Source organism: Pelophylax lessonae (assembly GCF_965119305.1).
Source record: "Pelophylax lessonae genome assembly, chromosome: 9".
NCBI classification, from domain to species: Eukaryota; Metazoa; Chordata; class Amphibia; order Anura; family Ranidae; genus Pelophylax; species Pelophylax lessonae.
In genome coordinates this window covers 114,755,124-114,780,625 of record NC_138776.1, presented here as the reverse complement: position 1 = coordinate 114,780,625, position 25,502 = coordinate 114,755,124, and the positions used below count along the sequence as shown (strand labels likewise).

General features: G+C 44.3%; 1 protein-coding gene across 5 annotated transcripts in view; it reads left to right on the top strand.

Annotated features, from left to right (window-relative positions):
• BICC1 (BicC family RNA binding protein 1) overlaps positions 1-25,502 on the top strand; it is a 366,015-nt gene that overhangs the window by 316,507 nt on the left and 24,006 nt on the right. For all 5 annotated transcript variants that reach the window (XM_082268000.1, XM_082267998.1, XM_082268001.1 and 2 more), the window contains exons 16-18: positions 1,614-1,653; positions 3,551-3,705; positions 22,622-22,775. In XM_082268000.1, coding sequence (XP_082124126.1) covers positions 1,614-1,653; positions 3,551-3,705; positions 22,622-22,775 — 349 coding nt within the window. The remainder of the gene's footprint in view (positions 1-1,613; positions 1,654-3,550; positions 3,706-22,621; positions 22,776-25,502) is intronic.

The following is a 25,502-nucleotide window of genomic DNA, read 5'->3' as shown; positions in this document are numbered from 1 at the left end:
TCCCACTGACAACAATGATATAAATGTTTTTTACTGCCACTGACTACCAAACCTATAGCATTATTTACTCTGGTTGATGCCAGGGTATTTTCTATGCCCATTGGCCACAGTCCAGCCCCCCTAAAGTGTGAAGGACAGTAAAATGGTAATTTTTTCAAAAGTGTTGAGACCCCTGATGTAGGTGATAGAATTTATATAAGGTCTACAAACCCCGTGAGGCATAAAGAACCACCAAGACTGATTTCAGAAAAGTGCTTTAAAGAGGTTGTAAACCACGGATGTTGTAAAAAAAAAAAAAAAATCAAACCTGCAAGGCAATGGCATAAGCATGCTAGCACATTATGAAATACTCACCTTAAAACGAAGCCCGCCAGCGCTGTACTGTCACTGCTGAGAGGGCTGACCTGTTCCCCTGGTCTTTCTTCCGGGTTCACGTGCTCCGCCTCTTTAATTGGCTGGAGCCGCAATGACGTCTATCCCGCGCATGTGTGCTGGAGCTTTCCGTTTCGGCACAAAGCTCTGAAGTCCCGGGAAGGTATACTGGACCTTAGGCGAGCATGTGCCAGTGATGTCACTGGCTGCATGCAGGGTGAATATCTCCTAAACTGTGCATGTTTAGGAGATATTCATTTTACTTACAGGTAATCCCTATTTATAGGCTTACCTGTAGATAAAAATTACCAAGCGGGGCCTACTACTGCTTTACAGCAGTTGGACACCTGAGTCATGGAATTTGAGCAAAGCAAATATATCTGTAGTGTTAACTTATCTCTCGCCAAAGCTCTAAGTGTCATTTCTCTCTGGTGCTTTGTTCCTCTGTTATCCACATGTGTCACTTCTGAGAAGTTTTCCAGACACATGAGATAAATTTGTGTCGGGAGGGAGGGGGGAGCTCAGAACAGTTTGTCTATTCACAACACCGTTCTGCTGTGTGGAGGGGGGTGTGTTCCTTTCCTTCACCTACAGTCTCTCCACCCTCTACTCAGAGCTGTTGACAGATGAAGAAAATGTTTTATTATCACAATCTGCACTTTAGAAAGGGTGTAGAGCAGGCAAGACTGCAGATAAACAAGCAAAACTTACGTATGATGATTTGTTTAATCTCTGTGTATCCTCTCAGGCTGTTCATATCACTGGGAATATGCAAGAGTTTACAACCACTTTAACCACAACCACGATGAGCATTAAAAGTGATGTTTCAGTGAATGCTGAAAATTCCTGTGACCGTCCCATCTCTACATAAACATGTAGGACTGGCTATAGGAAAGGAGAGCTTTTCATAACCAGGCTTAACCAGGAAATATCCTTTGCTGGTTTAACTTTTTGTTCTTTTGTGCCTAATAGCCCTGTAAAGAGGCTAGCTGATTTAATTACCTTTTTAAAGTATTCATCTGGGTACATTGTGCAGTAGTGTAATGTATATTGATCTTCTACAAACACAAGGTAGATTTACCTAGATATATTCCATATGGTTACAATAACACAACATTGAGCAGTATAAATAGGCCATGCGGAGTTACTGATGGACATCTTTCATTGCAAAAAGCTTAGTTTTTATACTGTAGATTATTGTCCCTGTAGATATACTTTTTGACACCATTCTTTCTTTTTAGGCCTATGATTATGAACAAAAAAAGTTGCTGGCAACAAAAGGTTAGTGAAGAAAAATGTATGCAAGTAGTAGAAATAGTAATCTACCAAAATGTACTGATTTAAGGTAATCTCTTTATGGAGTTGAATAGATGGCGTCTTTAGAAATTAGAATATAAAACAGTGAGCTTAACCATTTATTATGCAGTTTTTATAATTACTGTTCTTTTATCGCTCGTATCTTATTATAAGTTGACAATTGGACAAAACTGTTAAAACATGCATTTTAGTTATTTTACAAACATTTGTATATTTTTTTATTTTCTTATGATGTGACAGCTGTAGGATGTTGGCTTCTGCAGTCATGATGCCTCTTTGTACAAGGTGGCAAGGTTATTTGTCAACCCCATGCTAGGTTGTCATGTGGTAACCACGCTGGTTGGCCTGATCAGGGTTGCCAACCTTCTTCAACTTTTTTTACTGAGAGAACATAAAAAGTTTAAAGACAGAGCACGTTTTTTAGTGACAACCTGAAAAAGTTACAGAACTCCTATTAGAAACTAAATCAATATTTATATAAACACAATCTGTAAACCCTGACAATACCCATAAAAGGTATTTAGCCTGGTTTACATTTAAAAAGTCAACTCAGCATGACAAATTATCAGCCCCCCTGCTGAGATACAGTTGGGGGAAAAAAGTGTTATGCATGCCAAAGAGAGCAATGGACACGACCAGATTGTGTGTGGTAGTGGGAGTGGCCTAAAAGAGGATGATTAAATAGAAACGCTCCCTGACCACCTACCTCTAAATAAACATACCAGTTGCTTGGGTGAATACGCATTGCCATGGCCTCGATGCTTAGCTTCAAAGTGTGGCAATTTTAACTCAACATGTCAAGTTTCACAGGCAGCATCATCTGTCAAATTTGCCCCTTGAGCTCAAAGAGGTTGCACAGCAGCCACAAGCCAAATGCTTGGTTTACAATTGTTAAACAATATTTCAATTCACAATTTTCATTCTTCTGGCGAAAAAAACACATTCAGGAGGCAGCAGTATCACATCCTGTGTGGATAGTGGGAGCATCTTAAAAGGGACATTAAATACCAGGAGTGTGCCAGCAGAGTGGCAGGGTTCAAGGGTGCGCTGCCAGCAGAGTGGCAGGGTTCAGGGGTGCGCTGCCAGCAGAGTGGCAGGGTTCAGGGGTGCGCTGCCAGCAGAGTGGCAGGGTTCAGGGGTGCCCAGTACAGTGCTCTACTCCCACCCCCAAATCCCCCTCCTTGACATTACCTGATAAAGAACTGCGGCTGCAGAAAAACAGGTTAGGTTACTTGGGAGCAGAGTAGTGTGGCTGCAAGGTACATAGGGTAGTGGGCACAGGCTCCAGGAGCTTTTGCCGCCAGGCAAGTGATAGGTTCTAACTACCGATCTATGCAGAGAGGCAGTAGGAGGAGCACAGCTGAGATCACTCCACAGCCGGAACTAGAGGAGCAGAATCAGCAAATATGGCCATCAACTCCACCCTGCTTCTATTTAAAAATAACCCCAACTGGCTCCCATCGCTGCCTGGATAAGTGGCAGCTGGTGCCGCATTAAGCTGTCAAGGGTTTGTTTCTTACATTTCTTGAGCCAACACTAACTTGTCTGGGGAAAAGAAAGCTGGATTTTTACTGACATAAAATTTCCCTAACATTTACTGATGGCTGTAAAAATCACATCTTTACAAGCTATCAGTAAATTTACTGACTGTTGACAACCCTGGGCCTGATGGCAGGATAATTGGGTGTATTTTTATCAAGTTTGGGGTTGGAAGATTGCAATTTATGGGCTATAATTGACCCTTTCTCCTGTTATTTTGTACATTCTCCTTGAAAATGCAGTAGGACCTTTAAATCTAGTGAAACTATTTTTTTGCAATTCTATAATACAGCAATCCATTATTTTTTTTTCCCTGCCACAGCAATGCTGAAGAAACCTGTGGTGACAGAAGTCAGAACTCCAACAAACACTTGGAGTGGTCTGGGATTCTCCAAGTCCATGCCTGCAGAGACAATAAAAGAACTGAGACGCGCAAATCATGTCTCATACAAGCCAACCATGAGTACGACATACGAGGTATCACATTTCAGTCAAGCGTTAACACTAGCAGTGAACTCTGTGACCCTAAACACAAGAAAATTGTGGAATCTTGGCTTCCCGGACACTAGCCCATGAATCATCAGTAGGCTTTACAAAGCATTTAATCCGCTCTAAGCAGCAGTTGTTAAAGAACCTTTAGCTGCAGTTTGGGAGTGCTGGCTTTAGCTTTAGAAAAGCTTTTACCAGGCTGCAATAGACATGTTGAAGGTTTCACATGGTGTAGGAAATTAGGAAAAGGCATCAATGCTTGTTGTTAAAAGGAAAAAAAAGGAAATTGCTTTGTAAATACCTGCTGAAATGGATGCTCTCCAGTCTGGCATTAACAAACGTCCATGTGTTAATCTTCTTAATAACCTGTATACTTTTTTAAAAAAAAAAAAAGTATTTGTAATGTTTTTCTGCTTTCTTTTAGAAAGCTATTTCTTTTTCCTTTTTTTTTTAAACTTTTTATAATTTAAACACAATTCTTTAAGAAGAGCTAATTGCCTGTAAATACATGTGTGTGCTGTGTTGTAATAACTGTACCATAGCCTTAGAATATCCCAGATTTTCTGTATACACAACATTGGGAATGTTTATAACATTTTCTTTATTATAAATCTCAGACAATAGCTCTGATTTTACACCTGCAAACTCAAATTCCCTGTCATCTTTCAGAAAGTAGCTCTTGCATATTTTCCAGGATGTGTGTTTGTTTCTCAGAAAATTATTATTCATAAAGTATGCATCTTTTATTTTGTTATGTTCTTTTTGTAATAAAATATACTTTATTACAGCTTTATGTAATACAATATTTTTTTTTTATAATTTTAATTTAGCATATAAACAAAGCAACAATTACAGTAGAATGAAAACTGGCAAACTTGAGTCTTTGATCGAGTCCTGGTGACACCACACTTATCCACCATCTTCTTAAACATGGCTAAGACATGTTCCAGGGATGAGGGGGAAACGTAATTTACCCATTTGGTTTTTGTTTTGTTTTTTTGTTTTTTGTAAAGGGTTATGACATACTGTGTGTGTGTGTGTGTGTATATAATATATTCACTGGCCACTTTTTTAGATACTCCTGTTCAATTGCTTGGTAACACAAATTGCAAATCAGCCAATCGCATTGCAGCAACTCAATGCATTTAAGCATCCGGAAGTGGTGATGACGAAGTTCAAACCGGGCATTAGGATGGAAAGAAAAAGGGAATTTAAGTGGTTTTGAATGTGGCAAGGTTGTTTTTGCCTGATGGGCTTTTCATGCACAACCATCTCTACAGAGAATGGTCCAAAAAAGAGAAAATATCCAGTGAGCTGCAGTTGTGTGGAGGAAAATACCTTGTTGATGTCAGAAGTCAGAGGAGAATAAGCAGACTGTTTTGAGATGATAGGACAACAGTAACTCAACCACTCGTTACAACCAAGGTATGCAGAATACCATCTCTGAACGCACACCACATCGAACCTTGAAGCATAAAGGCTACAGCAACAGAAGACTGCATTGGGTGCCACTCATGTTAGCTAAGAACAGGAAACTGAGACTACAATTCACACAGGTTCACCAAAACTGGATAAAAGAAGATTGGAAAAACATTTCCGGGTCTGAGGAGTCTCGATTTCAGCTGGGACATTCAGATGGGTTAGAATTTGGCGTAAACAACATGAAAGCATGGATCCATCCTGCCTTGTATCGATGGTTAAGGCTGGTGGAATTATGGTGTGGGGGACATTTTCTTGGCACACTTTGGGCCTCTTAGTACCAATTGAGCATTGTTTAAATGCCATGGCCTACCTGAGTATCTTTGCTGACCTTGTCCATGCCTTTATGACTACAGTGTACCCATCTTCTGATGACTACTTCCAGCAGGCTAATGCACCATGTCACAGAGCTCAAATCATCTCAAACTGGTTTCTTGGACATGACAATGAGTTCACTGTACTCCAATGGCCTCCACAGTCACCAGATCTCTATCCAATAGAGCACCGTTGTGATGTGGTGGAACGGGAGATTCCCATCATGGATGTGCAGCCAACAAATCTGTAGCAACTGCGTGATGCTATCATGTCAATATGGACCAAAATATCTGAGAAATGTTTCCAATACCTTGTCAAATCTATGCCACCAAAATTAGGACAGTTCTGAATGCAAAAGGTGGTCCAAACCATTACTAGCAAGGTGTACCTAATAAAGTGGCCGGTAAGTGTGTGTCTATATGCACACTCTTATGCTTTTGTATTGTCTCCCCTGGGCCAGTATTATTTTATAGCAATTTGTTTGGGAAATTCATCCAAGATAATATTGTCCTAGAAGATCAATTTTTTTTCTGAGGTTTCCCAATTTGTCCATAATTGGCCAGTCTGGATAATTTTATCAGGCCTATGGATGCTTTCAAGCAGAGGTGTCCAACCTTTTGACCTTCCTGGGCCACATTGGAAGAGAAGGAATTGTTTTGGACCACACATAAAACACACTAACAATAAGGATAGCCGATGAGCAGAAAGTTAATGATCCCTGATATAGATAATGTACCTATCTGAGTAATAAAACTTCATTTTTTTTTTTTTGTAACATTTTTTTATTATAAAAGTAAAAGAGGGCAACCTAAAACTAGTGCGATATTGGAAATTGTTTTTGATAAACGTATCGAAATCTAGTTCGATGGATATAGTAGCAACTCTCAATGAATGCTCAAGGTGCTCATCAGTAGGGTTGAGCGGACACCTAGATGTCCGTGTTCGACGGGTTCGGCCGAACTTTAAAAAAAAGTCCGGGTCCGTGTCCCGGACTTTTACCGAACTTTTCCCGGACACCGAACCCCATTGAAGTCAATGGGGACCCGAACTTTAAGGCACTAAAATGGCTCTAAAACACCAAAGGAAAGGGCTAGAGTGCTGCAAATGGCAGCAAAACGTAATTAAGAGCATGGCAAGTGCTCTGCAAACAAATGTGGATAGGGAAATAACTTAAAACAACAAAAAAAAACAGAAAAATAAAACAATGTTCTTCTTCATCTCTGAAGGACGAGGCCCATATGGAGTAGGAGGGAGGTTGAGGTGGTGGTGGATGTGGCGGTGACATAGGCGTGCGCACAGGGTGTGCTGGGTGTGCCTGGGCACACCCTAATCACCTAGGGCACATAGCATTGCCAGTGAGGAGATGGGAAAGATCTCCCTGGGACCTGCTCTGCTCTATTTCTCCTTGCCTACAGGTACATGGCCCCGATACATTACTCTCCCTGCTGGCAAACACATGCATGTGTATTTCAACTTTGGGGTGCACACCTTAATGCAATAGGCTGCGCACACCTATGGGCGGTGTAGGTGGAAGCGGCGGTGGAGGAGGACCAGGGCCGGATTAACAGCATCATGGGCTTGGTGCTGAGGATTTTGAAGGGCCTTAGGGCCGTGCCTTGCCATGCACCCAGAGGAGGAAGGGTGCAGCCATGCATGCCTAATTCAACATGGGATGCTGTCTCTGAAGCCCATAAACACATCCATGCATCGCCAACTGTCCCTCCTTGTCCGGCCTTCACGCTGTGTGGGGAGGTTCTGAGGGTGCTGCCTGGGGAAGCGAGCATAGAAGCCAGACTTCTGTGTTTACAAGTGACAGAAGAGCGGTAACAGTGAATATGGCCAACCCGGGGCCTATATAAAAGGTAGGGGCCTGGAGCTGCAGCTCCAATAGCCCCTACATTAATCTGGCCCTGAGGAGGAGGACGAGGTAGCCAACACTGCTTCTTTTCACAAATTTTAAATGAGGGTACACCCCAAAAGAGTGAGAAAGAGCAAAAATGGAACAATGGGTGGGTAAGGTCGGTATCCATTGCTATTCTGCATAAGGTACGGAAAAGTCCCGTGGGATCCATGCCTGGTTCATTTTAATGAACGTGAGCTTGTCCACATTGTCTCTGGACAGGCGGCTGCGCTTGTCTGTTATAACGCCCCCAGCCGTGCTAAATACCCGTTCAGATAATACACTGGCTGCAGGGCACGCCAGCACCTCCAAGGCGTAAAGGGCAAGCTCAGGCCATGTGCCCAATTTGGAGACCCAGAAGTTGAAGGGGGCAGACCCGTCATTCACTACATGTAGGCGTGTGCACACATACTGCTCCACCATGTTGGTAAAATGCTGCCTCCTGCTAAGACGTTCCATCTGAGCTGCTGGTGCTGCTGTTTGTTGTGGCGTGCTGACAAAGCTTTTCCACATTTCGGCCATGCTAACCCTGCCTTCTGAGGTGCTGGCGGTGCCCTGGTTGCGTTGGTGACCTCCTCCTCCTCCTCCTCTGCCTTGTGCTTCCACTGTGGCCCCGCTGTCAGATGGGAATGCCAGCAGCATGGCGTCTACCAGCGTGCGCTTGTACTCGCGCATCTTGCGATCGCGCTCCAGTGAGTGAATTAAGGACGGTACGTTGTCCTTGTAACGGGGATCCAGCAGCGTGGCCACCCAGTAATCAGCACAAGTTAGAATGTGGGCAACTCGGCGGTCGTTGTGGAGACACTGCAGCATGTAATCGCTCATGTGTGCCAGGCTGCCCAGAGGCAACGAAAGGCTGTCCTCTGTGGGAGGTGTATGGTCCGTGTCCTCTGTATCCCCCCAGCCACGCACCAGTGATGGCCATGAGCTGGCCTGGGTGCCACCCTGCTGTGAACATGGTTCCATCTCCTCCTCCAGCTCCTCCTCCTCCTCATCCTCCTCATCCTCCAGAACTGTGCCCCTGCTGGACAATTGCGTCCCTGGCGTTTGCGTGTGCAGGAACCCACCCTCGGAGCCCCTTGCGAATGACTGCCCTGAAAGCCTTGGAAATGTTACCTCTTCATCCTCCTCCTCCTCCTCATCCTGTGCCACATCCTCTTCCATCATCGCCCGAATTGTTTTTTCAAGGAGGCATAGAAGTGGGATAGTTAAGCTGAGAACGGCGTCATTGCCACTGGCCATGTTGGTGGAGTACTCAAAACAGCGCAACAAGGCACACAGGTCTCGCATGGAGGCCCAGTTATTGGTGGTGAAGTGGTGCTGTTCCGCAGAGCGACTCACGCGTGCGTGCTGCAGCTGAAACTCCACTATGGCCTGCTGCTGCTCGCACAGTCTTTCCAGCATGTGCAAGGTGGAGTTCCACCTTGTGGGCACGTCACATATGAGGCGGTGAGCGGGAAGGCCGAAGTTACGCTGCAGCGCTGCCAGGCGAGCAGCAGCAGGGTGAGAACGCCGAAAGTGCGCACAAACGGCCCGCACTTTCTGCAGCAGCTCTGACATATCGGGGTAGTTTTTAAGGAACCTCTGCACCACCAAATTCAGCACATGCGCCAGGCAAGGGATGTGCGTCAAACCGGCTAGGCCCAGAGCTGCTATGAGATTTCGCCCGTTATCGCACACCACCAGGCCGGGCTTGAGGCTCGCTGGCAGCAACCACTCATTTGTCTGCTGTTCCATGCTCCTCCACAACTCCTGCGCGGTGTGTGGTTTGTCCCCCAAACAGGCAAGTTGTAAAACTGCCTGCTGTCGTTTACCCCTGGCCGTGCTGAAGTTGGTGGTGAAGGTGTTACGCTGTCCGGATGAGGAGGCGGTAGAGGATGAGGAAGCGGAGTAGGAGGAGTTAGGAACAGGAGGCAAACTGAAGCGCCCTGCAATCCTCGGTGGTGGAAGGACATGCGCCAAATTGCTATCCGCCTCAGGCCCATCCGCCACTGCATTTACCCAGTGTGCCGTTAGGGAGATATAACGCCCCTGACCGTGCTTACTGGTCCACGTATCCGTAGTTAGGTGGACCTTGGCACAGATGGCGTTGCGCAGTGCACACCTGATTTTTTCCCCCACTTGGTTGTGCAGGGAAGGGATGGCTTGCCTGGAAAAGTAGTGGCGGCTGGGCACGACGTACTGTGGGACAGCCACCGACATAAGGTTTTTAAAACTGTGCGTCTCCACCAGACGGAATGACAGCATTTCAAAGGCCAATAATTTTGAAATGCTGGCATTCAGGGCCAGGGATCGCGGGTGGGTAGGGGGGTACTTCCTCTTCCTCTCAAGTGTTTGGGAGATGGAAAGCTGAACGCTTCCACGGGACATTGTGGAGATGGTTGTTGGTGACCCAGGTGGTGGTGTTGCTGACAGATCGTCTGTTTGCGGGGTGGCAGGTGCCGGTATCACTACAGATGTGGCTGGAGCGGCCGAGACTGCAGCAGAAGAGGAAGCAGGATGAGCCAGAGACGTTTCTTGGTTTTGAAGGTGTGTACTCCACTGCAGCTCGTGCTTTGCACTTAGATGCCTGATCATGCAGGTTGTGCTCAGGTTGAGAAGGTTCATGCCTCGCTTCAAGCTCTGATTGCACAGGGTGCAAACCACTCGTGTCCTGTCATCAGCACATTTTCTAAAGAACTTCCACGCTAGAGAACTCCTTTGAGCTGACTTTGGTGCGCTCGTTCCCTTGCTGCGTTGGGCAGTAGCGGGCGTAGTGTCTAGGGCACGGCCGCTCCGCTTCTGCACCCTGCTCCCTCTTCTGCTGTGCTGGTGGCTCTGTGCGACCACCGCCTCTTCCTCCAAACTACTCAGTTCACCTGCATGACGTTCATTCCATGTGGGGTCGAGGACCTCATCGTCCTCCACATCATCTTCCACCCAGTCTTCACCCCTGCCCTCCTTGTCGGTCTCCACAATGCTGAACGCCGCAGCAGTTGGCACCTGCGTTTCGTCATCATCGGAGACGTGCTGCGATGATCCTTGCATGTACTCATCTTGAGAAATAAGTGGTTGGGCATCGCTGCACTCAATCTCTTCCACTTCTGGGGCAGGGCTAGGTGGATGGCCCTGGGAAACCCTGCTGACAGAGTCCTCAAAAAGAATAAGAGACTGCTGTATGGCTTGGGGCTCAGACTGCTGGCCTGATTTGCAAGGGGGTGAGGTGAAAGACGGTTGGACATTGGCTGCAGGTGCCAACTCTGACCTTTCTGCAGTAGACTGGGTGGGAGACAATGTGAAGGAACTGGAGGCACTGTCAGCAGCAAACCAATCTACTATCGCCTCAACTTGTTCTGGCCTCATTACTTCTAGGGGCGTTTGATGCCCTACCAAATACTGATGCAGGTTCTGTCGCCTACTCACACTTGAGGAAGGTGTTTCACTTGTGCGTGTAGCTGGCACAGATCGACCATGTCCTCTCCTTGCAACAGGAGCTCTACCAGCAGCACCACGACCCAGGCCACGGCCCTTATTTGACGGTCTCCTCATATTTCTGTAATTTAAGATCTTGCCCTAGAAAGGTTTTTATTGAATAGCGGAATAGAAAATATGATCCAAAAAAAGTGTATGTATATCACACGTACACAACCACACTAGGCCCCAATTACTATTGTTTGTACCCCTAAAAGGCTAGATGAGGAGTAGGGGGAGTATGGAACAGGCAGCACCCTCAAACCTTCAGAAGTATGAGATGAACCCCAACAACTTGGAAAGGTGGATCTCTCTCACACGTACCGACACAGACTATCCCGCAATTCAATTGATCCTCAAAGGTTTTTATTGAATAGCGGAATAGGAAATATGATCAAAAAAAGTGTATGTATCTCGCACGTACACAACCACACTAGGCCCCAATTACTATTGTTTGTACCCCTAAAAGGCTAGATGAGGAGTAGGGGGGGTATGGAACAGGCAGCACCCTCAAACCTTCAGAAGTATGAGATGAACCCCAACAACTTGGAAAGGTGGATCTCTCTCACACGTACCGACACAGACTATCCCGCAATTCAATTGATCCTCAAAGGTTTTTATTGAATAGCGGAATAGGAAATATGATCAAAAAAAGTGTATGTATCTCGCACGTACACAACCACACTAGGCCCCAATTACTATTGTTTGTACCCCTAAAAGGCTAGATGAGGAGTAGGGGGGGTATGGAACAGGCAGCACCCTCAAACCTTCAGAAGTATGAGATGAACCCCAACAACTTGGAAAGGTGGATCTCTCTCACACGTACCGACACAGACTATCCCGCAATTCAATTGATCCTCAAAGGTTTTTATTGAATAGCGGAATAGGAAATATGATCAAAAAAAGTGTATGTATCTCGCACGTACACAACCACACTAGGCCCCAATTACTATTGTTTGTACCCCTAAAAGGCTAGATGAGGAGTAGGGGGGGTATGGAACAGGCAGCACCCTCAAACCTTCAGAAGTATGAGATGAACCCCAACAACTTGGAAAGGTGGATCTCTCTCACACGTACCGACACAGACTATCCCGCAATTCAATTGATCCTCAAAGGTTTTTATTGAATAGCGGAATAGGAAATATGATCAAAAAAAGTGTATGTATCTCGCACGTACACAACCACACTAGGCCCCAATTACTATTGTTTGTACCCCTAAAAGGCTAGATGAGGAGTAGGGGGGGTATGGAACAGGCAGCACCCTCAAACCTTCAGAAGTATGAGATGAACCCCAACAACTTGGAAAGGTGGATCTCTCTCACACGTACCGACACAGACTATCCCGCAATTCAATTGATCCTCAAAGGTTTTTATTGAATAGCGGAATAGGAAATATGATCAAAAAAAGTGTATGTATCTCGTACGTACACAACCACACTAGGCCCCAATTACTATTGTTTGTACCCCTAAAAGGCTAGATGAGGAGTAGGGGGGGTATGGAACAGGCAGCACCCTCAAACCTTCAGAAGTATGAGATGAACCCCAACAACTTGGAAAGGTGGATCTCTCTCACACGTACCGACACAGACTATCCCGCAATTCAATTGATCCTCAAAGGTTTTTATTGAATAGCGGAATAGGAAATATGATCAAAAAAAGTGTATGTATCTCGCACGTACACAACCACACTAGGCCCCAATTACTATTGTTTGTACCCCTAAAAGGCTAGATGAGGAGTAGGGGGGGTATGGAACAGGCAGCACCCTCAAACCTTCAGAAGTATGAGATGAACCCCAACAACTTGGAAAGGTGGATCTCTCTCACACGTACCGACACAGACTATCCCGCAATTCAATTGATCCTCAAAGGTTTTTATTGAATAGCGGAATAGGAAATATGATCAAAAAAAGTGTATGTATCTCGCACGTACACAACCACACTAGGCCCCAATTACTATTGTTTGTACCCCTAAAAGGCTAGATGAGGAGTAGGGGGGGTATGGAACAGGCAGCACCCTCAAACCTTCAGAAGTATGAGATGAACCCCAACAACTTGGAAAGGTGGATCTCTCTCACACGTACCGACACAGACTATCCCGCAATTCAATTGATCCTCAAAGGTTTTTATTGAATAGCGGAATAGGAAATATGATCAAAAAAAGTGTATGTATCTCGCACGTACACAACCACACTAGGCCCCAATTACTATTGTTTGTACCCCTAAAAGGCTAGATGAGGAGTAGGGGGGGTATGGAACAGGCAGCACCCTCAAACCTTCAGAAGTATGAGATGAACCCCAACAACTTGGAAAGGTGGATCTCTCTCACACGTACCGACACAGACTATCCCGCAATTCAATTGATCCTCAAAGGTTTTTATTGAATAGCGGAATAGGAAATATGATCAAAAAAAGTGTATGTATCTCGCACGTACACAACCACACTAGGCCCCAATTACTATTGTTTGTACCCCTAAAAGGCTAGATGAGGAGTAGGGGGGGTATGGAACAGGCAGCACCCTCAAACCTTCAGAAGTATGAGATGAACCCCAACAACTTGGAAAGGTGGATCTCTCTCACACGTACCAACACAGACTATCCCCCAATTTAACTGATCCCCAAAGGTTTTTGATTAAATAGCGGAATAGAAAATATGATCCCAAAAAAGTGTATGTATATCACACGTACACAACCACACTAGGCCCCAATTACTATTGTTTGTACCCCTAAAAGGCTAGGAGTAGGGGGGGTATGGAACAGGCAGCACCCTCAAACCTTCAGAAGTATGAGATGAACCCCAACAACTTGGAAAGGTGGATCTCTCTCACACGTACCAACACAGACTATCCCCCAATTTAACTGATCCCCAAAGGTTTTTGATTAAATAGCGGAATAGAAAATATGATCCCAAAAAAGTGTATGTATATCACACGTACACAACCACACTAGGCCCCAATTACTATTGTTTGTACCCCTAAAAGGCTAGGAGTAGGGGGAGTATGGAACAGGCAGCACCCTCAAACCTTCAGAAGTATGAGATGAACCCCAACAACTTGGAAAGGTGGATCTCTCTCACACGTACCAACACAGACTATCCCCCAATTTAACTGATCCCCAAAGGTTTTTGATTAAATAGCGGAATAGAAAATATGATCCCAAAAAAGTGTATGTATATCACACGTACACAACCACACTAGGCCCCAATTACTATTGTTTGTACCCCTAAAAGGCTAGGAGTAGGGGGGAGTATGGAACAGGCAGCACCCTCAAACCTTCAGAAGTATGAGATGAACCTCAACAACTTGGAAAGGTGGATCCCTCTCACACGTACCAACACAGACTATCCCCCAATTTAACTGATCCCCAAAGGTTTTTGATTAAATAGCGGAATAGAAAATATGATCCCAAAAAAGTGTATGTATATCACACGTACACAACCACACTAGGCCCCAATTACTATTGTTTGTACCCCTAAAAGGCTAGGAGTAGGGGGAGTATGGAACAGGCAGCACCCTCAAACCTTCAGAAGTATGAGATGAACCCCAACAACTTGGAAAGGTGGATCTCTCTCACACGTACCAACACAGACTATCCCCCAATTTAACTGATCCCCAAAGGTTTTTGATTAAATAGCGGAATAGAAAATATGATCCCAAAAAAGTGTATGTATATCACACGTACACAACCACACTAGGCCCCAATTACTATTGTTTGTACCCCTAAAAGGCTAGGAGTAGGGGGAGTATGGAACAGGCAGCACCCTCAAACCTTCAGAAGTATGAGATGAACCCCAACAACTTGGAAAGGTGGATCTCTCTCACACGTACCAACACAGACTATCCCCCAATTTAACTGATCCCCAAAGGTTTTTGATTAAATAGCGGAATAGAAAATATGATCCCAAAAAAGTGTATGTATATCACACGTACACAACCACACTAGGCCCCAATTACTATTGTTTGTACCCCTAAAAGGCTAGGAGTAGGGGGAGTATGGAACAGGCAGCACCCTCAAACCTTCAGAAGTATGAGATGAACCTCAACAACTTGGAAAGGTGGATCTCTCTCACACGTACCAACACAGACTATCCCCCAATTTAACTGATCCCCAAAGGTTTTTGATTAAATAGCGGAATAGAAAATATGATCCCAAAAAAGTGTATGTATATCACACGTACACAACCACACTAGGCCCCAATTACTATTGTTTGTACCCCTAAAAGGCTAGGAGTAGGGGGGGTATGGAACAGGCAGCACCCTCAAACCTTCAGAAGTATGAGATGAACCCCAACAACTTGGAAAGGTGGATCTCTCTCACACGTACCAACACAGACTATCCCCCAATTTAACTGATCCCCAAAGGTTTTTGATTAAATAGCGGAATAGAAAATATGATCCCAAAAAAGTGTATGTATATCACACGTACACAACCACACTAGGCCCCAATTACTATTGTTTGTACCCCTAAAAGGCTAGGAGTAGGGGGAGTATGGAACAGGCAGCACCCTCAAACCTTCAGAAGTATGAGATGAACCCCAACAACTTGGAAAGGTGGATCTCTCTCACACGTACCAACACAGACTATCCCCCAATTTAACTGATCCCCAAAGGTTTTTGATTAAATAGCGGAATAGAAAATATGATCCCAAAAAAGTGTATGTATATCACACGTACACAACCACACTAGGCCCCAATTACTATTGTTTGTACCCCTAAAAGGCTAGGAGTAGGGGGGAGTATGGAACAGGCAGCACCCTCAAACCTTCAGAAGTATGAGATGAACCTCAACAACTTGGAAAGGTGGATCTCTCTCACACGTACCAACACAGACTATCCCCCAATTTAACTGATCCCCAAAGGTTTTTGATTAAATAGCGGAATAGAAAATATGATCCCAAAAAAGTGTATGTATATCACACGTACACAACCACACTAGGCCCCAATTACTATTGTTTGTACCCCTAAAAGGCTAGGAGTAGGGGGAGTATGGAACAGGCAGCACCCTCAAACCTTCAGAAGTATGAGATGAACCCCAACAACTTGGAAAGGTGGATCTCTCTCACACGTACCAACACAGACTATCCCCCAATTTAACTGATCCCCAAAGGTTTTTGATTAAATAGCGGAATAGAAAATATGATCCCAAAAAAGTGTATGTATATCACACGTACACAACCACACTAGGCCCCAATTACTATTGTTTGTACCCCTAAAAGGCTAGGAGTAGGGGGAGTATGGAACAGGCAGCACCCTCAAACCTTCAGAAGTATGAGATGAACCTCAACAACTTGGAAAGGTGGATCTCTCTCACACGTACCAACACAGACTATCCCCCAATTTAACTGATCCCCAAAGGTTTTTGATTAAATAGCGGAATAGAAAATATGATCCCAAAAAAGTGTATGTATATCACACGTACACAACCACACTAGGCCCCAATTACTATTGTTTGTACCCCTAAAAGGCTAGGAGTAGGGGGAGTATGGAACAGGCAGCACCCTCAAACCTTCAGAAGTATGAGATGAACCCCAACAACTTGGAAAGGTGGATCTCTCTCACACGTACCAACACAGACTATCCCCCAATTTAACTGATCCCCAAAGGTTTTTGATTAAATAGCGGAATAGAAAATATGATCCCAAAAAAGTGTATGTATATCACACGTACACAACCACACTAGGCCCCAATTACTATTGTTTGTACCCCTAAAAGGCTAGGAGTAGGGGGAGTATGGAACAGGCAGCACCCTCAAACCTTCAGAAGTATGAGATGAACCTCAACAACTTGGAAAGGTGGATCTCTCTCACACGTACCAACACAGACTATCCCCCAATTTAACTGATCCCCAAAGGTTTTTGATTAAATAGCGGAATAGAAAATATGATCCCAAAAAAGTGTATGTATATCACACGTACACAACCACACTAGGCCCCAATTACTATTGTTTGTACCCCTAAAAGGCTAGGAGTAGGGGGAGTATGGAACAGGCAGCACCCTCAAACCTTCAGAAGTATGAGATGAACCCCAACAACTTGGAAAGGTGGATCTCTCTCACACGTACCAACACAGACTATCCCCCAATTTAACTGATCCCCAAAGGTTTTTGATTAAATAGCGGAATAGAAAATATGATCCCAAAAAAGTGTATGTATATCACACGTACACAACCACACTAGGCCCCAATTACTATTGTTTGTACCCCTAAAAGGCTAGGAGTAGGGGGAGTATGGAACAGGCAGCACCCTCAAACCTTCAGAAGTATGAGATGAACCCCAACAACTTGGAAAGGTGGATCTCTCTCACACGTACCAACACAGACTATCCCCCAATTTAACTGATCCCCAAAGGTTTTTGATTAAATAGCGGAATAGAAAATATGATCCCAAAAAAGTGTATGTATATCACACGTACACAACCACACTAGGCCCCAATTACTATTGTTTGTACCCCTAAAAGGCTAGATGAGGAGTAGGGGGAGTATGGAACAGGCAGCACCCTCAAACCTTCAGTATGAGATTGTGTTCACTGTACCCCACAAAGATTGAGTTCACTGCACCCCACAATGATTGTGTTCACTGCACCCCACAAAGATTGTGTTCACTGCACCTCACAAAGATTGTGTTCACTGTACCCCCCAAAGATTGTGTTCACTGCACCCCACAAAGATTCTGTTCACTGTACCCCACAAAGATTGTGTTCACTGCACCCCAAAAAGATTGTGTTCACTGCACCCCAAAAAGGATGTTGTTCACTGCACCCCAAAAAGGATGTTGTTCACTCCACCCCAAAAAGATTGTGTTCACTGCACCCCACAAAGATTGTGTTCACTGCACCCCAAAAATGATTTTGTTCACTGCACCCCAAAAAGGATTTTGTTCACTGCACCCCAAAAAGGATGTTGTTCACTCCACCCCAAAAAGATTGTGTTCACTGCACCCCAAAAAGATTGTGTTCACTGCACCCCACAAAGGATTTTGTTCACTGCACCCCAAAAAGATTGTGTTCACTGCACCCCAAAAAGGATGTTGTTCACTGCACCCCAAAAAGGATTTTGTTCACTGCACCCCAAAAAGATTGTGTTCACTGCACCCCACAAAGGATTTTGTTCACTGCACCCCACAAAGATTGTGTTCACTGCACACCAAAAAGGATTGTGTTCACTGCACCCCAAAAAGATTTTGTTCACTGCACCCCAAAAAGATTGTGTTCACTGCAGCCCAAAAAGATTGTGTTCACTGCAGCCCAAAAAGATTGTGTTCACTGCAGCCCAAAAAGATTGTGTTCACTGCAGCCCAAAAAGATTGTGTTCACTGCAGCCCAAAAAGATTGTGTTCACTGCAGCTCACACACAGAAAAATGGATGTGGATCACTGACACCTGCCTATCTCCAATCCCACACCACACAGCAATATCGATTGTAGTTTGTAGAACACAGTTTCCCTAAAATTCAGCAGACTCTGTCCCTAACAGGATTGAGAAGAGATCGTAGATCAGGATTGAGTGCAGACCCCACCCCCCACACAGCAATATCGATTGTAGTTTGTAGAAGACACTGACCCTATATAATTCAGCAGACTCTATCCCTAAAATGCCTACAACTCGCCCTGCCTAAACACTCCGACCTGTCCCTCAATTCTATCCGGACACAAATGGTTTTTTCCTGCCTATCTTTCCCTAATCAGCAGCCAGCACGTTGATGTGTGCTCTGTCCCTGAATCTAAGCAGCATAATGACGCCGCTGCGGCTGCCTCGAACTTATAAAGACTTGGTCACATGCTTCAGACGGCCAATCACAGCTACTGAGACATTTGCAGGCATGGCTGGGATGGCTTAAGGCACACCAGTTAAACGATTGTTGATTGGCTGTTGAAAGCCCGCCATGAAAAGAGCGCCAAAGCATGCAAAACCCGGAAATAAAACGACCGAACACGGATTTTTACCCGAACATACAGTAAAGTGTCCGTGTCCGTGTCCGTGTTCGGGTACAAAAAATCCAATTATTCGGTACGAACACGAATAATACAGTCCGTGTTCGCTCAACACTACTCATCAGCTATCCGGTTCTAATTTTGGCCTTTATTTGCTTCATCCTTGAAAATAGTTGTTCACAAAAATATGTGCTGCTGAAAACTGATGACATCAATAAGGTGTGATTGTCAAGAGTGAGATTTTTCTTTGGGAAGAAAAAAACGTATAAAAGTCCAGTAAAGAGACGGTCAAATTTAGTGTTTGCAAAGTGTAAACTCTTTTTTACAAGAGTCCAAAAAAACCAACATTTTTAAGTCCATTTAGGATTGTGTTGGGCTGCACTTATAGCCGTCTTAGGCCACAGGTTGGACACCCCTACTTTAAAGCCTAGCTCTGGACCTTTTTTGTTTTCCAGTTTTTGAAAAGACAGAGTTAAAATCGGTCAGGCTTGAAAGCACAACTGATCTTTCAGTTAAAATTGACTAAATAATTTCAAGATGCATCAAAACAAAAGGTGTCAACATTTTAGTTCATTTTCTTTATAAAGCTGCAAGAGTGGAAAAGCCTGCCCCCCTGCAGCTTGAAGGACCCTTGATTTTTTTTAGAATCAGTGGTCTCTCAAATCACAGCTATAGCTCACAATCAGCAAAGATACCAAGCTTTGCTGATAGGAAAGCTCTAGCTGTAACTCAGCAAGGGACATGTTGGACCATCTGCAGAACGAGAGCAAGTCACCTTATTTACAGCGTTTTGGCAGGGGGAAGATGATTCTAATTTTTTCTTTCTAAAGACTATGGGCCCTTTCACACAGCTTTCCACCCGGTGGACTCAGTTTTGCTCAGCGGGGATCGGTCCGCCCATGAGCAGGCAGATGACAGGTCCGTCTCCGCTCACTGTGCTGAGACGGACCTGTCAGATCCCCGCTTTCCTTTATGGGAGATCGGATGAAAATGGACCGCCTGTTCGTTTTCATCCGATCCTCCAGTCTTAATTTCATGGACAGGGTCGAATCAGATTGCAGCACGTGTCAGCGGACATGTCACCGCTGACATCCGCTGCTCTATAGGGGTGCATGAAGCATCTGATCAGGTCCGCCTGGAAAACTGACTGGCGGATCTCATCGGAAAGCCTGTGTGAAAGGGACCTCAGCATAGCATTTGCTTTGATGCTGCGGAAATGTATTTAGCTGATTTTAGCTGAAAATGTAACTGGCCTTTTAAGGCTGTGACCCTTTATTAGGAGATTTTACTGTCGCGTTTTAAAGGATAAGTTCATCTTGCACATTTATTTGCAGGTTAAAAATATGCATTTTTTATTATTTTTTTTTTTATTTATTTTTTTGTAATGGACCTTTAAAGCATTGCACCCTCGATCAGCAGATAGCGGGTGTAATGCCACGGTCCTGCAGACTGTGTATCTGTCTGGCCGTACCTCCAATATGGCCAGGCAGTTACACTGTGACAGGAAGACTTCATGAACTACCACAGTGCTCAACAGCAAAGGCTGTCGGACCCTGTAGTTTTTCCATTCACAGAACACTGTAAATGGATGCAGGACCATCTTTAACGCAGGGCAAAGCGGGCAGCTGCCCTGGGCCCAGTCATTGTTAGGGGGCCCAAGTCCTCTTCCTCTTGAGCCTGCACTGCCCGCACATTGGGGTCCTAAGATATTAATGCTGCAGACCACACTGAGTACATTGGTGCATGTATTCCCCAGCCAGCAGGGAGGGGGCAGGGCTGGAAGCTCCACTGCTGCTCTGACACTGCCCCATGCAGCCTGTATACATAGAGACTCAGAGCTGGAATGGTAATAGGAAACCGGAGCGCCCCGTCTCCCAACCTCAGAGCTGGTAGTGAGCCGGGCTGGCTAGGTAGGTAGGTCCTTCTCCCAATGGACTGCTTGTACACTGTTATCCTAACCCCTGACCTGCTTACCAAGTACCTGTACATTGCTGATCGGTAGAATTTTAAAATGACTTAGTTGATCACCTTCTGTACTAGATCCACAGTCTCTGGTTATCTCCTGTACTAGATCTGCAGTCTCTAGTTATCTCCTGTACTAGATCTGCAGTCTCTGGTTGTCTCCTGTATTAGATCCACAGTCTCTGGTCATCTCCTCTCCTGTGTTAGATCCGCAGTCTCTGGTCATCTCCTGTATTAGATTTACATTCCCTCATTATCTCCTGTAGTACTTACATCAGTGAGCAGTAATGCTGTGCTGTAACCTCTTTTGCCTGATCTGGTGCAGTAAACTGATTTGGAGTCTTCCTGCTATTTGTTATGTCGAAGAGCGGTCAGGGGGGACCAGGAAAATTTTGACCAGGGTCCAATCAATAGTAAAGATGGCCCTGAATGAATGATGTGGCCATGTTTTTTTGCAGATTGTAACAGCAAGGGGGTGTCGGGGGGAGACGATCCCCCGCTAGCTGTCAGAATGGGCGATCGCGGGCTGGTGCATTTGTTACATGATACATGTTACACCCTGAACATGGGTTGAATATGAATATACCCCAAATATGGCAATATTTTACAAAAGGTGAACTTATTCTTTAATACCTGTATTCTGTTGTGGAAAGTTTTCCTATTTGCTTATTGTTCCATCAGTCATCTGAACAGGAGATGAGATTAAATCTTCTTAATAAGGCCACCAGTAGCCATAACTTCCACACAATATAGTAGGTTTTAAGCCTTTCTCACTTCCAATAAAAAAAAAAAAATATTATGATGTCTTTGTTTGGAACATTTCATCACATTTCCTGATCTGACTGATGCTTTTTAATTTTTAATAAGCAAAAGTAAATTTTAACCCCCTCAGAGGACACACCGCCACATAGCATTTTGGGAGTTTTCCTCTGGCTCAAAAGATCAGACTGGGGGTTACTTTTTTTTTTTTTTTTTTTTTATTGGAACAGGAACTTGGATAGGGATCGGGAGCATAGGATACCCTGTAACTGTACTACTTGAGGACTGCTTGGCTTCTGGCTGCTACTAACAAACTTCAGGCTGCATTGCCTAACCTCTGGCTACACTGCACACTTCTGGCTGTTTTGCACAACTCCTAGCTGCACTGGACTTGCAAAAGAAATATCCCACAGGACTCCTTGCATGAATGTCGACCTGAACTCCTTTGGGAGATTAAAGCACTCCACAGTCACTTCTCCTCGGTAAAGGGGGATCATTTACTCACTAAGCTACAGGATGGTTTGACTTCTTCCCACCATATTCCTCCTGTCTCAGCTTAGTCTCTGGACAGAGGTTCTTCAGTAGGCTCCCCAGATAAGCCTTACTGGGACCTTGTTGTCTTCACTCTGGCTCATCCAGCTTTCCTGCCCCAGGGGCAGAGCCCCTGCACAGAGGGTCTCCTCCTGCAGGACTGGACCCAGGAATTTCTCTCTGATGCCAGGCCTCAGACTATGTATGAACTCCACCCCCCCCTCTACCTTCTTAGCACACCTCCCCAGGGATTGGGGATGAAGGTTCTAGAAGACAGGGAAGTAGCAGAACAGCAGTCTGTGAAACACTGAGCAGCCCTAAGCAATCAATACCTGCTCCACTGTTTAAAGAGGTGCTAACTAAATGTACCTAGCAGCCTACTCTGAACTAGGAGGGTGCGACAAAATTATGCCAATTAACTGAAAATACATTTCATAAACTGCATGGGCCTCAAGCTCAGAGGTTTAGTACCAGTTACTCATTGTGCTAGAAATGGCACGGTAGCTTTCTCTCATTGGTGATCCCATTATGAAAGTGATTCTTGGAAAATGGTACCATATGTTTTTTTCCATTGCTTCTTATAGGCACCTTCAATGTCCTTGTCCCGGTCAAACAGTAGGGAACAGCTTGGCAATGGCAGTGAATCTGATAACTGGAGGGAAAGGAACGGCATTGATTCATCTCATAATGACTACTCGTCATCTATTGGTAGCCCTAAGCGAAAACAAAATAAATCTGGTAAGTGTTTCTTTAAATATAAAAGTGAAAAAACAGTGCTAAGGACATATAAATGTGTTCAAAAACCCTGTGTCCAAAATGCTGCTTTCAACTAGGTGTTGGAAGCCCACACTATTACCTAAGATAAAGAAAAAACCCACATGCAACACTAGTGCACGAGTGGAAGCTGCGCTGGGATGACAATACCTAAAAGATTTTTTTTATTTTTTAACTAATCAACATAAACATATAGCAAACACATGTGAAAAATGCATAAAAATATTAACAAACAGCATGTATAAATAATCCACATATAATTAGTGCAAACTATAGTGCTTTCAGTTAAAAAGTCCCATATTTCGAGTCCATGCAATCACAAGTGCTCTCTCCCCTCATAAAGGAAGTTCCATATCCTGTGTTTTCAATTTGAATTGTGATCACCGCCCTGAAATTCACACTCTACATTTATTAGATATTGGACTCTGATTAAATGTGAGTTTTCTTGCTGTCTTTTTTATTGCATTGAAATAAAATTAGATGTGCTTAATGATGGCACTCCTTTTTTTGCTTTGTGGTTCTGGGCATGTAAATGCAGAGGGGGCTACAGGTATTCCACCTAGTGTCGCAGAGCCAGAAGGTGTATCATTTCTTTTATATTGGGAACATATTGATCCATAGCTCTCAGGGTCTAAGTATCTGGTGAATGTGGAATGTGAATTTCATGACGGGGATCAACGTTCAATTTTGAAATTCCAGGATGTGGCACTTCCTTTATGAGACCACTTGTGATTTTATGGACACTAAGGGTCCATGTACACGGGACGTTGTTAAAAGTCCCTTTGAATGCTGGAATTTTTAGGATGTTTGAAACGTCCGTTCGGACGCGTTTGTACCCGCGTTTAGCGGGCGTTTGCGTTTAGAACCGTTCCTAGAGCTCAAAAAAATTATTCCTTTTAAAAGCGTTTGAAACGCCGGGAAACACACGTTCGAACGCAAATAATTGCGTTCTAAAAAAAAGTCCCTGAACGCAACTGCCCGCAAACGACCACAAACGACCTGGTGTACATGGACAGATAAGATAAAATGTAGATGGGTTCAGGGGCTTCTAAAAAAAAACGCCCAACTGCTCCTAAACGGCCATTTCCAGCGTCCCGTGTACATGGAGCCTAACTATGATACTTTTTAACTGAAAGCACTATAGTTTGCACTAAACATATGTTGACTATATGTCCATGCATGTTTGTTAATATTTGTATGTGTTTTTCACATGCGTTTGCTACACATGTTTATGTTGAATAGTTGTTTAAAAAAAATATTTTAGGTATTCTATACTAGCACAGCTTCCACTCATGTGCACTGGTGTGCATGGCGGGGGGGGGGGGGTATTTATCTTGGCTAATTGTTTATTTAAAAGTACAATAGAGTATTTTATTATGAATTTATTTGTAGAATAATTTAGTGGTCAATTGTGTGCAAATTAGTGTGGGCCAGAAAAAAAAAAACGTGTGGGATATTACTTGTGATTTTAATGCAGTAATATGTCGCTGCTCTCTGAGTAAATTATGCCAAACCACCCTAATCTAAAAGGACATTTGCTACATTTGACTTAATCTAAGCCTTTTTGCCCTGACTATTGCCCTTACTGTCCAAACCTTCCACAATATTTAACTAAAAACGATAGTTTAAATGTGAAATCTCAAGCTGGCCATGGATGGATCATAATGTGTCCATTTTAGCAGCAATGATCAGTGGATCAGTGTATTCTGAAGGTGGAGTTGTCCCCGCTGTCAGAATACAAAAGCACAGTAAAGAGTAGCACTTTTGTGGATGGGAGAATCCATTCAGTTTGATAAAAAATGATTCATGTATTGCCAGCTTTTGTATATTGCCACCAGACAACTCACCACCACTACCTGTAAGACAGGCCAAAGATTATGCAATTTTATTTCCTGCAACCACTGGTTGCAGGAAAGAATATTGCTTGATTTCACCATCAACACGGTCAGTGTTGATGGGGGAATCCCAACCACAGAGTATTGTGTTCCCTGGGTGGAGGGCCATCTCTATCTGGAGAATACAATGATTATTGCTAGCAGCTATAGCTCCTGGCAAAAATCACCTGCTAAGATCACATGTTGGTTGTGCCCTAGTCGATCCATGTACAATCAGCCTGCCCATAGATGGATCAAATCTATGGCCGGCTTAACTCTAATCTCATCTCTTTCAACTCACTAATTGTATACAAGTTCTTTCACTTCAGTTGATAGTGTAGATAAGTACTGTAAGGCCTATATGTAGCTCCCATCTCTCCATCTGCTGCTCCCCATAAGCTTGAAAATAAAGTTCTTATGCACTAAGGATAAGTTCACACTGGCATTAAGACATTTGAGAGGCATTAAACACCCTTCAAACACCACTGTACAAGATACAATAGACAGCACACAGTGCTGTTTACACTATCAAAACATGAAGCGTTGCTTCAAAATTAAAGCCTCATGTTGAGTCAGGAGGCGTTTAAAGCCTTTTAATGCCTCCCATTAAAGTCTATAATATAGCTTCGTGAATGCTCTTGCAGGCAGTTGGGGTGCAGTTGTGGGGCGTTAAGATTAGTATATGTTCGCGGCGGGCCCCATTGACTTAATGGGAGGCGGACTTTAAAAACCTTTAGGTCATATTTGCAGCCACAAAAGACGTACTAGCTGTGCACAAATAGTCCCAGCACATGGACAATGTTATAACAGAAGTATT